Consider the following 17,147-nt stretch of genomic DNA (forward strand, 5'->3'; position numbering starts at 1 on the left):
CAAAACTACGCAATATCCAAGAGACCTGGAAGGATCAAACTCTTCAAGAGGTGATGAGGAACATCAACTCAGACTGGCCCAGAGGTCAATGTATGGAGTTCTACAATATAAGATCTGAACTCAGTATCATTAATGGAATGGTACTTCAATTGAACATAGTTATATCTCAATCTCTTCGCAAGGATGTACTTAAGAGGATACATGAAGGGCAACTCTGGTTGAGAAGTGTAAATAGAGAGCTTGTGACTCTGTTTACTGGCCAGGTATAAATCAGGATATTGATAGGATGTGACACATGCGAGGTGCATCGTTGCAAGCAAACAAGACAACCTATGCAAATATCTGATTTACCTACGGCGCCATGGCAGAAAGTAGCTATGGATCTCTTTCACCTACGAGGGAAAGATTATGTAATTATCATAGACTATTTTTCAAACTATCCCGAAATGCCTCTACTGTCAAGCATAACGGCAAGCAGTGTAATACTGCATACCAAGTCAATTTTTGCTAGATATGGAATTCCTCAAGTCGTCATGAGTGACAACGGTCCTTGCTTTAACTGCGCAGAATGGGCTAAATAGCTGGCTTGTAATGGAGAACAAGGCAGCAGCACGGGTTCAATTCCCATACCGGCCTCCCCGAACAGGCGCCGGAATGTGGCGACTAGGGGCTTTTCACAGTAACTTCATTTGAAGCCTACTTGTGACAATAAGTTTTTCATATCTCGCACTATTGAGTTACAGAGTGTCACCACTGTCACATGGTAGATCGGCAGCAGAGTTACTCATGAATAGAAGGTTGCGTACGACATTTCCATACTTGGAAAAGGAGGAGAATGCAATGGTACTGCAGGAAATGCAAAACATTACAGCAAAACAGAAGCAGTTCTATGATAGAGAGTCTAGAACTTTACCACCTCTGAGTAGTGGTGACATTGTGAGAATAGAAGATTCAGGCAATTGGTCGAAAAAAGCCATTGTACTTGAAGTAGTACCTCATTCTTACAATGTACAAACAAAGGACAGGTTGGTTTTAAGAAGAAATCGTCGCACGTTCTTGAAAACCAGGGAAGACTTTCACAATAATGTGATGGATGATGAATCTACATCAGAATCAACAGAAGATCAACCAGAGTCAGAAGAAAACCTGATTGACTCAATTTGTAGATTCGGACTATTTGTACATATATGCTTGCTGTTCATATATAGATATATATAATATATATATATATATTTATTTATTAAGCCAGTTAAAAAAAATTAAAAGAAAAGGTTAATATTGTTAGACACACAGGCTAATGATATCACATATAAATATACTGATGATAATGTATTAATTTATTCCTTCAAAGGAAAGGGGATGTAGTGATATCATGGTTGTGCTGTAATTCACCGACTGACCACTAGGAGTCTCATTAGTATATAAGTGAATGTTCGAGTCAGGTGACTTCAGACTGACTGGGGAGCTGGAAGAGAGAGGTTGCTTGTGCATGTTAATGCTGTTATTCAAGTGTTGTTCTTTATATATTTGACCCACAGTTAATGTTAATAAATTGTTTATAGCTTTAGCTACAAGTGTTTTTGTAATATAAATTAGGCAATACGACAAGAAAATTACAGGCTGTGGTTTGGGAGTGCTGACCTCCAAATCCGTTTAGCCTGTCCATTGAGGTGCTGCTCCAGTAACGTTAAAGTGAAAATGTACTCATTAATTACAATCTTTTCATCAGTACAATTGAATAATTACCTAGGAAATGGTTTGGTCCTTAAGAAGCACAACATAAAGAGAAAAAGAACAATTCTGTATAAGAAACAATACTGAACAGAGAGACAAAGTATTTATGTTATGCTCATCTATGGAACAATAAAAAGTCCTTAAAATAACTGTCTGACAATCCTGGTCTTGTCAGCTGAAATCTAAGCTGCTAAAAAAGCAAACCTTGTGTCTGAGATGAATTGCAAGTGTGTAAATTACCACTGGGAGGTGGAGATTTACTTTTAAAACTGACACATGAATCTGCTACTCTTAATTGTGATGCTTCTCAAATTACAATCAGAGTGCTTGGTGCAGTATTTTAATATGCAGATTTTCAGAGAACAAATGAGGGAGAACCGACTTGTATTTTTTATACTTTGAGTCTTCTGTTAGTTGACTGGAAAAAAACACTCATCAAGCTGAACTGCTCTTATTTCAGTTAACTAATACAAACTCAGCCACAACTTGCAATTTTAAGCAGCCTCACACAAGACTTGGCCTGATGCTCCAGCAATTGCCAGAATTGTTAAATTGATGGGGAAGATCTGGATTGGTACCGAATGCATGCAACAGGCTCAAGAGGACAAAGAAGTAACGCTCAAAATAGCACACACCATTAAAAGTTAAAGTGGAAATTTTTTATCTTATTGTTGTTTATTGGGTAACACTTATTGGGTAAATACAGAAAACGGTTATATATAAACAGGAATTAGCAAAAGTAGCAATCCACATTTTTCCATCTGTCAATCATTGTTACACTTACCGAAATTCAAAGTATCATGCTTAAAGATCAACTGCATTCGGTCAAGTATCATTTAATACAAAAAACATTTTCAGGTAAATCTGGTCCAGGGTCATTGAATATCAACGCCTTAGTGATAATATTGTAATAAATTAAGTGAGAATAGGATCTTCCTGACAGCAACTCTGAAGAGTCTCCCTTAAGAAATTAGATCAAATTAGATTAGATACCCTGTCTTTCTAATACACTTTTACAGTTTAATCCTGGGGTTTAATGCCAATTTATAAAGTTAACAAAACTAATGACAATGGTTGGATATTATACTCACTGCCAAGCATTGGCCATGTAAATGTGGTCCAGCAGGTCATTGACTGGTCCCTGGATTAAACCAGCGTTTAATCTAACTGCCAATTAGAACAGTGCTTCAGTTGACAGTTATTTGATTGGAAAATAAATGGTTTAGCTTCGATATTAATGGATGGGGCAGCCTGATAGTGGGTGATGAGCCGGCGAGGAAGGGCCATCGAGTCCCTGACTATTTTAATGGCAGGGCCTCATTCAAATAGCTCTTCACTGACTCCCACCTAATACCCGTCCTGATCGACTGCCTGACTAGCAGGCGGGAGTTGGAATTTACCAGCAGGAGGCTACAGCTAGGAAACCATAACAATGGTCCCATCAGACAATGGAAAGAGGGTTATGCAGGATATCTAGAAGATTGGAGGGAAGGGAGTGGTATGGGGCTGATGGTGCAAGAAGTCATGGCTGGAGTGGCCCCAAGGGTCCCTGGGCAGAGCACTCCTGTTCCTCCTGGCACACAAGAAGTTCTAAGAGGAACAGATCTTTAGCATCCATTATTTGAATGCAAATACCAGCTTTGAGATTTTCTTTCATTCATTAACTAAGACTGGATACAAAACAAGGTACTGAAGTAAAAAAATGGCTGATTAGAGAGTGACAATAGAAGTGTTCTTCAACTAGCACAGCCACTTCTTCACTGCTAAATGAAACAGTGAAGCAAATAGCCAGTGAAGCAAGATAGCAAATAGATGCAAAGAAACAAAATATTTGAACAGAAAACAGAAAAACAAAGGGACATTTACATCCTGCACTCTCATCAGCATTCAAACTGAAGCCATATAAAATGAAATATTAAAAGGTATCAACTAATTTTCATTGGTATGTCACACTACAACTTATCTGATAAAAGCCACGGGACGTTTTCTTCATTTCTCCCATTCCCTGGTACATTACCTCTGGCAAATATCTGCCGCTCTAGGTTTGTCAGACTGGCAGTGCTTCTAGTTCTAAGAAAGGCAAGAGGATTGCCTGACAGAGAAAGAAAGGTCTAGTTAGAGAGAAAAAAAAGTTCAACTTGTCCAGGCAAACCGAGAACAGAAAAGGACATTGTTCCAACTTACAGCAAGGAAAGAAATGACAGATGAAGATGAACGTAATGAAGGAAGATGTCATGTTTCAAATCTTACCTCTATATTGAATATCTATTAATGGCATTTTGGTAGTCACTAATGTTCTTACTCCTGATTAGACACAGCCTGGATCTTATCCATCAGTGAATCTATACTCCCAATGATAGCTAACAGCTAGGTAAGTCAAGTGATTATCAGTCTTTTTCTTCCCTGGTACTGTTAATTGCGCTTGGGAAGGAGCTTCAGATGAGGGCAAGGCAAGTAGAGGGAAAGTTGTATCACCCAGTCACTTAATAGGAAAGTAAAAGACTCTCAGCCCTTTCAGCTGTTGGAAATTATTATATCAGAAATGGGGAAAACTCAAAAAGTTGTGTCCATTATAGCAAAGCAATGTTTGTTCTTCATATCCGACAGGTGTTAGACAATTTATTTAATTGTGGATTATATGTTTTGGGTTTAGTTGTCTCATTTGAACATAAAATAGTCCTGCAGATAAATCATCCACCAGCTTGCATCAAATATTCCACTTTTGCCCTTGATCAGGAAGCAGTTCATTCATCAAGGTTGAGGTAGAAAGGTTCAAACATATTACTTCATTAAACTACTGTGCATTGGAGATACCCAAACTAAAGTAACTTATGACTTGCCAACCAATCAGCACCCTTTCCCCATGCAGTATAAATTGTTGGTCCCTTTGGAATTTGCCATTCTCACGGCTGCTCTGATGAGTGCAAGATGAAAAGCTTCAACAGCAGGACTCTTTTTCCAGCAATACTCAAATATACAGGAGTTTGGAGATGTTTATTTGTTTCTTTTAGAATCATAGAATTTACAATGCAGAAGGAGGCCATTTGGCCCATCGGGTCTGCACCGGCCACGTCTATTCTGATCGCCATAACCCCAGCTATCCTTGTGGACACTAACGGAAATTTCGCAAGGCCAATCCACCTAACTCTTTGGACTGTGGGAGGAAACCGGTGCACCCGGAGGAAACCCACTTAGACACAGGAAGAAAGTGCAAACTCCACCCAGACAGTTACCTGAGGCTGAAATTGAAGCTGGGTCCCTGGAGCTGTGAGGCAGCAGTGCTAACCATTGTGCCACTGTGCCGTGTCATGAATTAAGTAATATCCTGTAAGCGAGTGGTTTGCAATGCTGAATGCTCACAATTTAATTTATATTTTTAATAAGCCTGATTCCTAGCTTATTGCACAAGACATAGCGTTTCTTCCACGAGGAGGGTAGGAATAGGGCAGGCATCATTCCCAATGAGTATTCTCCATTTTTTGTTTTCAGACAATGGGTTAAATGAGGCATGGCTTGAAATTGAGGCGCACTATTGGTTCTATTGCTGAATCATAGAATCCCTACAGTGCAGGAGGCCATTTGGCCCACTGAGTCTGCACCGACCCTTCGAATGACCACACTACCCAAGACCAACCTGCCTGTTCTATTCTTGAACCCCACCCTAAGGGGTAATTTAGCATGGCCAATCCACCTAACCTGCATATCTTTGGGCTGTGGGAAGTAACCGGAGCATCTGGAGGAAACCCACACAGATAGGTGGAGAATGTATAAACTCCACACCTGAGGGAGGGATCGAACCTGGGTCCCTGGCGCTGTGAGGCAGCAGTGCTAACCACTGTCCTGTCCCAAACTTCAGAGAAAAATCTAAAGGAAGTCAAAACCTGTGATAAACAGAATTACATTTGGCATATCGGAAGCTATACTCCCAGTCTCTGCTGAGAACAACACATCGACAACTCACATTTGTTTGCACATCTATAAACCTTTTCGTAGCTGTGCTTGGATACAGAAGCTTAACTCTGGATTATAAATAGGGCCGAAAATAAATTACAGTTAAAAAGACAGGACTCCATACGAATATTACTGACAATATAAGTGCTTCATCTATGACCCTCAAAATGGCACTTTTCATAAGTACTTCTTAAGTTCCAATAATGTAATAACTTGCAGAACATAATGGTTCTACCTCAGCAGTTAAAAGAGAACCAGGTTGTTTCAGTACTTTACAAGCCTGCCATCTTTTGTAAGATCGCAGCAGTAAAGACCTTCATGTCAGACCCATATGCTCACAGATCAACTATTGCTGGCAAGCAGACATCCAAAAACAAGTAAAAAGGACTTGGATTTTTACATTTCCTTTTCACGTCTCTGAGAAGGTGCCTGAAAGCACATCACATGGAATTAATTGCTTCAATGTCCACCAGCTATTGCTGTTTGAGCACATTTAACTGCCATTTTGCACATAGCAATGAGGCGACAGACCAGCTGGCCTTTTCTTGGTGACATTGGCGAACGGAGAAATGTTGATGAGGACACTCGGGAAAACCCCTGCTGCTGCCCTTTAAAAAAAAAATTGTGCCATAGGATCTTTAGAAATCAATCGGGCATGTACAGTCAAGTGGGGGTTTGGGGGGGGGGGGGGGGGGCAGGTGGGCTTGATCTCTGACTCCAGGGGCAGTGTTGAAGCGGGGAGGGGGTTGTGGGTGTGAACTCCAGAGGTCATCCTCCTGGCCTCAAGGAATGCTGGAAAGGCAGTTAACTTAAGAAGCCTCCCTTCAATTGCCTGATTTCTCAAGACCTGGGGAATCTGGCAGATCACGGATAAACCTGAAAAACAGGTTAAATAAGAGGGTAACAGTGTCAAAAATATTTAAATTTCCTCGGGGGGGGATGGGAGTCATTGATTATCTGCTCCTTGTCCTGCCTTCATTAAAGCTGGAAGTGGGTGGGTTGGGGTTTGGTTTCAAAGTTTTTAAATGTTAACCGTTGACCTGATCCCAACCCCAGGATGTTAAAATGTAGCCCTGTAGCTCCAGAGATGACCAAGTCCTTTTCCAAAGCTCCACTTACCCAGTCAAACCTATACTTGACTCCGGTCCCAATTACATAGTTGACCCTTAATGGCTTCAGGGTAACTACAGATAATCATGAAATGCTGTCTGCAGTGTCATCAAGCTCAATTAAAGATTTTTTTTTTTTACTAAACCTGCTGTCATTCTCCCCAAAGGCATAATGCCATGGATCAAGAGACTGACTGTTCACTGATTCTGATGCAAGCAAGTCGACGGGGAACTGGGTCTGCAGTACACTTATATAACATAGAGAAACTAAGGCTTCAAACTGACAGAATAAGACCATTAAATTGAATGATGTTACGGTCAAAGTAAAGATAAGATCCATGGTGCTTGATATTGATTTGTAGATTTAAGAGTGTGAGGGTATAGTTAATGGAATGAAAGTGAGTGGAGGGTGGGTGAAGATAATTTCAAAACTTACAACAAAGAAACAACAGCAACTTGAAGCAAAAACATTTTCAATAGTTTTATAACCACTTGAATAAATCCAGTAGTTATCAAAGCATCAACCAAATTCCAAATAATACCAAATTCACAAAAATCATAGCCATATTACAAACTATATTAAACTGTCCATCTGTTCCATATTAAATAGTTAACAATTATGCTTTTCATTTAACTTCACTATTGGACGAATATTGAAATGTATGAAACCATTCAAATTCTAATTAAAGAAGGGAAATCTTAAATTTAAGGTACTCTCCATTTTTTGCAAGAAAACAAGTCCAAAAAAAGTCCATGTTACCACTGGCCCAGTGATCAACAAGTAGGCTTTCTCTAATGATGCCTATTATAGGAATTGACCTCTGTTTGGCTCCCAGGTTGGACAGCCTAACTTCAAAGCAGCACAAGGGCCATTTTGGGAACCTATTCTACAGACTGGGAATGTGTAAGTTATTAAAATAGCAAAGAAAATGAGAATAAAGCAGTTATTTTCTTCGATAAAAAGATTACTTTGAAGGCACCCTCTTGCTAAACCTTTGTTGAGTATTTTACACGACCCCACAAGCTTCTTGAAATATTAACCCACTGACCAACAGTGTTTTTGTTTCAATATAGTCAAAGTTCTTTAACTCCAAATAAAACAAACAGATTAGCAGGTCCTGTTAGTAAAAACCATAAATTGAAATTATTTGGGGCTTACAGAAGGAAGCTGGAGACTATTTTTTCAGGAGGCAGGGTGGGTGGGAAAGAGAAAGGGAGTTTTTGCTAAAGGCAAACTCACAAGGCTCTGGTAATGAGACTGCACAACATCCTTCATCTTTAATAGCAGTATATTTGCTCCTCGAGATTCACTTGACAAAATAGCATTATATTATTAAAACAAAGCAGTCTTTATTTTTTTTTAAATGGCTGGTCAACAAGCCTGGGATTTTCATTTATCAAACAGATGAAGACACTGAAATTGTTCTGTGATTGTTTTCATCTCATGATAAAACTGCACCCCATAAAAATATATCTGTGATTTTATCCGAAAAGTCATTCCTATGACCATGCATTGTCTATTGTTAACATTCACAGCAAATATTTGCTTCTACGTTTTCAATTGTTCTAAACCATTTAACATTTTTAGAATTCTAAAAATACCCTATGGCCATTACTCAGTATGGAAAATTCCCTCCATTCCTGGAGTGATGACAGATTTGACAGCAGGAGTATAACATGACCGGCACAATTTCTGACCCATGCTTCAATTCAGCGAAACGTGCTCGCCGAATTATAACCTTACTGCATTTGCTATTAAAATCCGCCAGTCCACAATACTGTATGCTCAGTTGGGAACATGCGTGCAACCCGCAGTGTTGACTGTGGATCATGCAAAGATGGCCTCACGGCCAACTTGCCAGGCGGTGCATTTTAACAGCAGGTAACCTAGACAAGCTTAACACTTTCAATTTTTGTGATTAACGCTAACAATAACTAACACAAAGTAAATTTGCCTCTTTGATGTACTTACTCTGTCCAAGCATTAATGGATCGAGATACATCCCTGTCCTCCACTGAGATGTTCCTGGACACTCCCTTTCTTCCTTCTTACAGTAATCAGCAATCCAGGAGGCTTTTGTCCTCTTATACTGCTCTGTAATGCAATATGGAGAATAACAGTAACAAGTTGGGAACTAGATTGGGATTTATGCTCTTAGATTTAATTACATCATGGTCTAACTTCATGGATGGCATTGTGCTTTTATGCACCGTGTAATATTAAACCATTCAGAACAGAGTATGAAGATCTGATCCTCAAGTTAGCTGAACTCAGCTGGCATCATCTTTTTCATAGATCGATTGAGGAAGGTCAATTCAAGAGACAGAGAAAAGTCTCCCTCCTGAGAACAGAAAGTAGTCTCAAAACAAAAAGCAAAAAAATTGCAGATACCGGAAAGATGACAGAGAAACAGAAAATGCTGGAACAGGTCAGTTAACCTCTGAAGAGACTTCATCAGAACTCCTCGTTCTTCAAGTCATCCTCCAACAAGAAAAGGGACAACAACAGAACCAATTATGAAAGTACGATAGTGATGCATAGAAGCAGATTTCACACTGTAAATCTAAAAGTGCCATATTCGCACACAGAGGAACCCAGACATTGCCAGACACTTTCACACTGCTAATGAACAGTCCCCTTGCCACTTCTGATATTTTCTCTCTCACGACTAACTGTATGATTTATCTAAAAATGACTATATGCTAATCTCTCTGCCTGTTCTATCTCACCGCTGAATCCCAGTCTTCATTTGGTCAATATTGCATGGTACTGCTCATTCAAATTTTTCTTTCCCTCTTTTTCCCAAGGTGCAAATATGCCAAAAAATATGCTCTGCCTTCCTATGCCTTTGCTATGTTCAAAATAAAGGTTTATCTCGCTGTCTCCTACTCTAATTCACATCTCCAAGGATGTTAACTTCTCTCCTCATTTCCTATTACCTTCCTCTTCCAACCTATCTTTTAAAATCCTAGCTTAATTTCAAGTAATTACTATTTCCCTATTTACCTCTTGATCTTTCATACCAATAGGAACCTGGGAATTAGGAGTGGAAGTAGGCAATCCAGCCCTTCGAGTCTGCTCCGCCAGTCAATCAGATCACGGCTGATCACTTCCTGGTCTCAAATTCACCTCCTTGCCTGTTCCCCATATCCCTTTAACCCATTTTTAAAATCAGAAATGTATCTATCTCCTTCTTGAAACCATTTAATGATTCAGACGCCACAGCACTATGGGGCAGTTGAGTTTCACAAATCCGCCACCCTCTGCGAGTAATAGGTCCTCCTCATCTCAGTTCTGAATCTACTGCCTCTCAACCTATGTCTGTGACCTCTCCTTCTACATTGCCCCACAAGGGGGAACATTTGGCCTACGTTTACTTCATCAATCCCTTTTAGTAATTTATATACCTCGATCGGATCCCCTCTCATTCTTCTAAATTCCAGAGAGTTTAAGCCCAAACTGTTCAATCTCTCCTCATGTGTCAACTTTTTCATCCCCTGAATCAATCTGGTGAACCTCCTCTGAACTGCCTCCAATGCTACCACATGGGTGGCACAGTGGAACAGTAGTTAGCACTGCTGCCTGACAGCGCCAGAGCCACGGGTTCGATTCAGACCTCGGGTGACTGTGTGGAGTTTCTACGTTCTTCCCGTGTCTGTGTGGGTTTCCTCTGGGTGCGCCAGTTTTCTCCCACAGTACAAAGATGTGCAGGTTAGGTGGATTGGCCATGCTAAATTACCTCTAGGGCGGAGTATTGGGCCTCGGTAGGGTGCTCTTTCAGAGGGTTGGTGCAGACTCGATGGGCCAAATGGCCTCCTTCTGCACTGAAGTGATTCTATGTCCTTCCTCAAATAAGGGGACCAAAACTGGAGACGATACTCCAGATGTGGTCTCACCAACACCCTATGCAATTGCAACAACACTTCTCTATTTTTATACTCTAGTCCTTTTGCAATAAATGTTAAAATTCCATTTGCCGTTTTAATTACATGTGGACTTTCTGCGATTCATGAAGACACTCAGAGCCTTCCACCAGATGCATTTTTGAATCTGCTTTTCATTGAGATAATAATTTGCCTTTATTTTTTTGGCCAAAATGGATAACCTCACATTTATCCGCATTAAACTCCACCTGCCAAATTTTGGCTCATTCTCCTAGCCTATCTTTATCCGTCTGTAAACTCTTCATCTCCTCTCCACTGTCTACTTTCCTGCTTTCCCATCTATTTTAGCATCATGTCACCCTTGGTGCCACTCTGCACTGTAACCCAGATTGCTCAATTTAATAAATGATTTTGTGTCATCTACTTTAATAAGTTGGTAATTTACCTTATCCTTTCAGTATTTCTTTACCATAGATTAATATGGAGCAGTGGCTCTTGCCCGGTTTAGGGGCAAGCAGGTACAGCACATAGATCAAACTCTCCAGTAATTTTCAACACTAACGGCCCATCCAAAAGAATAAGGATGATCCTCAAATTAAGGGCAATGAACATTTGCGTTTTTGTGAAATGCTAGCACTAAGCGCAGCCTAGCGCAGTACTGTCAAAGGTTCCATACCCATCAGGACAGATGTAATATTGATATCAAGTCGTTGTTTCGCCTGCAGCTCCAACTTAAGACGCGGTGGATGTAGACGGCTGGCTGCCTGCTGCTGCCAGCTCAGAAAAGATGTCCAAGGCTCAGCAAAAGGTTCCCAGCCTGGAAAGTGATAACATTGGGAAAATCAAAAACATATCTAAACTAGTAATGGCACACTTGTTTCACATATGTATACTGCTAAATACTTCAACAGTTGATCTATTATATTGAGATCTCCTCAGGACATCTGCGTTACAGTGTGCCAGGTGTACCACCCAGTCAAACTCTGCCACTATCACTGGAGCCCCTGGTCGCTTCTGACTAGAAGTGAGAGCCCATTGGCGCTCGCCTCACCAGGGAAGTGTAAAAACATTAAGAGCAGTGGTACCTCACTGGTGGTCGAGGCCTCCCACTTATTCTACGCCACAGTGCCAGACTACAGTCAAGCTCAACAGGCTGTTAAGGATTAAAAATGGAATCAAGCCTTGCAGAGACCCATTTCTGCGTGTCATTCTGACTCTCACACCATGTTTTGGTATGGTCTATTAGTGCAATGTTAGTTCAGGGAGACTAACCTCAGTTGTCAGTTAACCTCACTAGCCTGTAGCTGTACATATATTAGACAATTACACTGTGTATAATTGAGGTGGCACAGTGGTTAGCACTGCTGCCTCACAGCACCAGGGACCCGGGTTGATTTCCAGTTTTGGGTGACTGGCTGTGTGGAGTTTGCACTTTCTCCTGTATCTGCGTGTGTTTCCTCTGGGGTGCTTTGGTTTCCTCCCACAGTCCAAAGATGTTAAGTGTATTGGCAATGATAAATTGCCACTTAAGTGTCCAAAGGTGTGCAGGTTAGATAGGGTATTGGGGTTACGGAGCTAGGGTGGAGGAGTGGGCCTAGGTAGGGTGCTCTCTCAGAGGGTTGGTGCTGACTCGATGGGCTGAATGGCTTTCTTCTGCACTTTAGGAATTCTATGATGCAGCATTTCTAGGTGCAGCAACAGTTAAATTCTAAAATAAACGAGTCTCAAAACTGAAAAGGGAGCTTAAAACAAAGCAACAATTTAGTTACCAAAATTAAAATAAATTTCCACGGTTCAGATTCGAATGAATAGAGTACTTGTATTTCTCCCCCTTCAACTCTCCCTCACAACCCCCACTCTCTGCTGAAGGACTCAAGTGGGCAGAGTTCCACTGGTGTCAGCAAAACTCTAGTTGGCCACTTAAGTGGGCAATCTACATACAAGAGTCTAGTAGAGCACTGGCCGGTTATTTAACTCTCACAAATCAGCCTGCACCAGTTGCTACATTTTCAAGCAGCAGTCACTGGACAACCATGGGAATCAGAGGGCTAAGCTCAATACTGCTCTTGAAGCTTGTTAACTCAGCAGAGAATGGGGGGTCAAAGCTAAGATCTCTTCATCTGCATAGTTCAATTCTACACTACTTTGATCCTGTCTGAAGAAAACAGGAAGCTTAACTGTACATAGTTTAAGGTTCCCAAGTCTTAGCTCTGCCTATTTGTATCTAAACTCTCTGCATTTCTATACAACATGACAAAATTAGTACGTCAGCCTGTACAAATTTCTTAATAACTTGGGCAAAAATTTAAATCTAACAGTCTGTGTCAAACACCCTATTGACCAAAAAAGATCAGGCAACCAACAGGTGGACTTGAATTTGTACAGCTCATCTGAAACAGAAATCCTTCAACATTAAGGCTTAGTAACACCATATATTACTGCATTTCTTTGGCAAACTGGGTCTCAACGCTTTAGATTAAGCAAATTTCAGAGCAATATTGTCCTAAATGCCCAGCACCACAGCAATGTGGTCTGGAAATAACACATTCTGAATACAGAAACCTTTTCTTTAAAAAAAATCAAGCAACACTAACTACTACTCTGTTCTTTCTGCAGGGATTTGGCCACTACTGAAAGACTTTGTTGTCTGTGTATAGACATTAAGTCTTTGGTGTTAGAAAATCCTATCCAGCAGTCTGTTAGCTAATATGCTACGTCAGCCAGAAATCAAAAGAATGGACACAAAACGTAGCATGTCCCATGCTCCAGTGTATTGTGATTTAAATGATTCCAATGAACTCTGGGGTGGGGGTGGTGGGGGGAGGGAGAGGAGACAGTGTGGAGATTGGAACCAAACAAAGCAAAAGCTCCCACATAGCCAGAAAAGGGCAGAAGGTTTGCAAATTTGCAGCAATGGTGATCTCTCGGAAATTTCTACATCATGGCATTTTCAAAAGCTGATTAAAAATGTGCCTAACATAATATGTTTCGAGCTTTAGCCATGCAACTCTCCATAGTGGACATTCAATTAAAACCAGCCAGCAATGCCTTTATTGATGCCACTGCACTGAAAAATCAAGGCAGCTATTTAACATTCGAACACGATTCGAAAAATTATATACCCAGAGGCGACCCACAGGACATTGCCAAAGCAACAACGAAGGCATTATTGAAGGGATAGATCCTCAATCCTAAAACAAACCAGCTGGTGAAAATTAAAACTAAAACAAAAAGCTAGAAATTCACATCAGGTCAGTCAGCATTAGATAGAGAAGACACATGTTCCCAAGAACACTTTGGCATTCCTATGAAACAAAAGGGTTAAAACGCAGACGAACTTGCTATGTATTTCCAGAATTTTCTGCTTTTGTTTCCAGTATTTGCATGATTTTCCAACATCTCAAGTGAGATGATGTGGCACATACCCCCACTCCTGAGTTAGTTTTTAGCCCCATCTAGTGGTTATTATAACTTGTACAGATTTAAACGACCTCCTGCGTTGTCCTGTTATACATTCACTTTAGTCTAATGGTCACACAGGCATAATAGTGCAAAGGCTTTCTCTTGTGGATCATTTGTTCCACTGCATTGGAATCAGTGATATTTGCAGTGTCTAAAGTTCATTTATAAAGCAGCTCTTCTCCCTCGCGCAAGTTTGAGTATCGTCAAAGTGTATTCTATATGTAAACATTGTATCTGCCGTTAATAAATGAAAGACTTAGGGCAGCACGGTGGCATAGTGGTTAGCACAGCTGCCTCACGGCACTGAGGTCCCAGGTTCGATCCCGGCTCTGGGTCACTGTGTGTGTGGAGTTTGCACATTCTCCCCGTGTCTGCGTGGGTTTCACCCCCACAACCCAAAAATGTGCAGGTTAGGTGGCCACACTAAATTGCCCCTTAATTGGAAAAAATAATTGGGTAATCTAAATTTATAAATAACAAATAAATAAATGAATGAAAGACTTAAATTAATCGGAAAAAAAGAGGGCTAACAGAATAAATCCAGGATTAGATAGGTCGGGCCCATTACATTCTCAAATTGGGCATATCTGGAACTCTGTCCTACAGCACACATAGCACAGTCCCCACAAATGTGTACCTTCAGCACGATTACTTTTGGAATATTTAGGATCTTACCTGACAGCTCCCGGTTATAGTAATCTCCGGAAAAGGTAAAATTGGCGGAACCTTCTGGGCTTGTCCCGACTCTCTGCAGGAAGTATAGTCCTAAAACACAGAAGAAAACTCGATCACCGAATTCTGACCCGATTCATCAATTAAAACTACGGATAGGAGTTTAAGAATATCTCAAGTTACCCCAGAATCTGTACTCACCAGGTGTCAGCTTTGACCTCACAATCCTCCACAGACTGAAATAATTTTCGTGCCTTAAGCACACATGACGTCCCTTCAGTAATTCCTAAATCATTTTTCTGCTAACTGTGCTGATGCGTAAAATAAGGAAACTGATGCAATATTGAGTATATACAGCTTGGCCCATGACAAGTCCAAGACTTACTTTGTTCTTGATTCAATTCCTTGTCTTTAAAAAAAATTCATTTATGGGATGTGATCATCGGTGCAAAAGCCAACATTTATTGCCTATGCATACCTGCATCGAGAAGGTGATTGTGAGCTGCCTTTCTGACCCACTGCAGTCTATGATGACGATACATCTACACTGGTGTTAGGGAGGGAGCTCAAGGATTTTTACCCAGTCACGCTGAAGGAGCAACACTATATTTCCCAAGTTAGGACGGGATATGCCTTGAATGGGAACTTGCAGGTGATTGTATTCCCAGGCACCAGCAACCCTTGCTCTTCTAGCTGGTTGAGGCTGCGGGCTGGAAAGGTGTGCAAACAAATCTTGGCGAGCTGCAGCGCATCCACAAATGGTACACACTGCTGTCATGGTGCACCAGTGGTGGAGGAAATTAATGTTTTAGATGGTGGACAGGGAGTCTATGCAGTGGATGGTTTGTCTCAAAACGGTGTCGTGTTTCGAAGCGTTGTTGGAACTGCACGCATCTCTGCAAGTGGACTGCAGTAGTTCAAGGTGACAGCTGACCACCACCTTCTCAATGACAATTAGGGATGAGCAATGAATGCTGGACTAGCCAGTGATGCTCACATCCTATGAATGAATAAAAAAGATAGGGAGCATTCCATTACACTTCTAACTTTTGTATTGTAGATGGTGGAAAGGCTTTGGGGAGTTAGGAGGCGAGTCACACATTGCAGAATACCCAGCATTTTGACTTGCTCTTGTAGAATTTATATGGCTGGCACAGGTAAGTTTCTGGTTAATATACATTGCTGAAAGGGAGGATTTGGCAATGGCAATGCTGTTAAGTGTAATGGGGAGGAGGTGGACACTGTTGGAAACGGTCTTTGACTGGCACTTGTGTAGCACGAATGTTATTTGTCAGTAACCAGCCCAATCCTGCATATTATCCAGGTCTTGTTGCATTTGGGCACAGGCTGCTTCATTATCTGAGGAGTTCCAACTGGACTTGAACAACTTTAATCATCATTGAACAGACCAAGGACATGCCCTGAAAAACTCCTACAGCGATATCCTGAGACTGACATAACCGACCTCCAACACTCTCTCTCCCAGAGTGAGATTTAGCTAATTTTTTTTGTTTGATTGTAAATGAGTGGAACCCAAACTGAGCATCGGTGAGCAGGTTATTGGCGAGAAAGTGACACTTCATAGCTGTTTTCGACTCCTTTTATCACTTTGCTGATGATAGAGAGTACACTGATGGGGGTAATTGGCTGAATTGGATTTATCCCGTTTTTTGTGGGCAGGACATATCAGGGCAATTTTCTACATTGTCAGGTAGATGTTAGTTGTGTTGGAACAACTTGATTCGAGGTGTGGCTCGTTCTGGACCTCAAATCTTCAGCAGTATAGCCAAGATTTTGTTAGGGTCCATAGAGCCTTTATATCCTGTGCACCCAGCTGTTTCTTGATATCACGTGGAGTGCATCAAAATGGCTGAAGAGCGGCTTTTGCAGCCCACTACATTTCTTCCAGTGGTGGTCAACACAGAAGAGTACCAATTCATTAGCTGAGGGAGGGTGGTAGATGGAGATCAGGAGGATCTGCGCCCATGTTTGATCTCAAGCCACAAGACCTCAAGAGAACTGGAGTCAGGTTCAGGACTTCCAGGCTCCCTCCCTCCTGATGTTCTTGCACTGAGCCATTGTCTCAACCACTGGTGGGTTTGTCCTTCTGTTGGGATAGGTCCACCCATATCCATGGACACTGATGGAGGTCTCAGGGATGTCGGCTGGAAGATATGATTCTGCAAGTATGACTAAGTGAGGCTGCTGCTTCACAGCCCTTCCCATTTTGGAGCAAGTTTCCAAATGCTGGAAAGGACTTTCCAAGGCTGATTATGCAGAGTTAGCCTTTGCTGTGCCTTTGCCAATGCAGCAATATCCATCCAGTTTTAATTT

General features: G+C 41.2%; 1 protein-coding gene across 3 annotated transcripts in view; it reads right to left on the reverse strand.

Moving 5' to 3' along the window:
* vps13d (vacuolar protein sorting 13 homolog D) overlaps positions 1-17,147 on the reverse strand; it is a 333,180-nt gene that overhangs the window by 179,315 nt on the left and 136,718 nt on the right. For 2 of the 3 annotated variants that reach the window (XM_072478413.1, XM_072478412.1), the window contains exons 36-38: positions 14,817-14,906; positions 11,356-11,496; positions 8,767-8,889 (exon numbers count right to left, since the gene is read on the reverse strand). In XM_072478413.1, the coding sequence (XP_072334514.1) occupies positions 8,767-8,889; positions 11,356-11,496; positions 14,817-14,906 (354 nt within the window). Of the gene's footprint in view, positions 1-1,746; positions 1,765-3,751; positions 3,827-8,766; positions 8,890-11,355; positions 11,497-14,816; positions 14,907-17,147 lie in introns of all 3 variants that reach the window. The other variant, XM_072478411.1, reaches the window with a different exon arrangement.

The sequence above is a fragment of the Scyliorhinus torazame genome, chromosome 16 (assembly GCF_047496885.1).
Source record: "Scyliorhinus torazame isolate Kashiwa2021f chromosome 16, sScyTor2.1, whole genome shotgun sequence".
NCBI classification, from domain to species: Eukaryota; Metazoa; Chordata; class Chondrichthyes; order Carcharhiniformes; family Scyliorhinidae; genus Scyliorhinus; species Scyliorhinus torazame.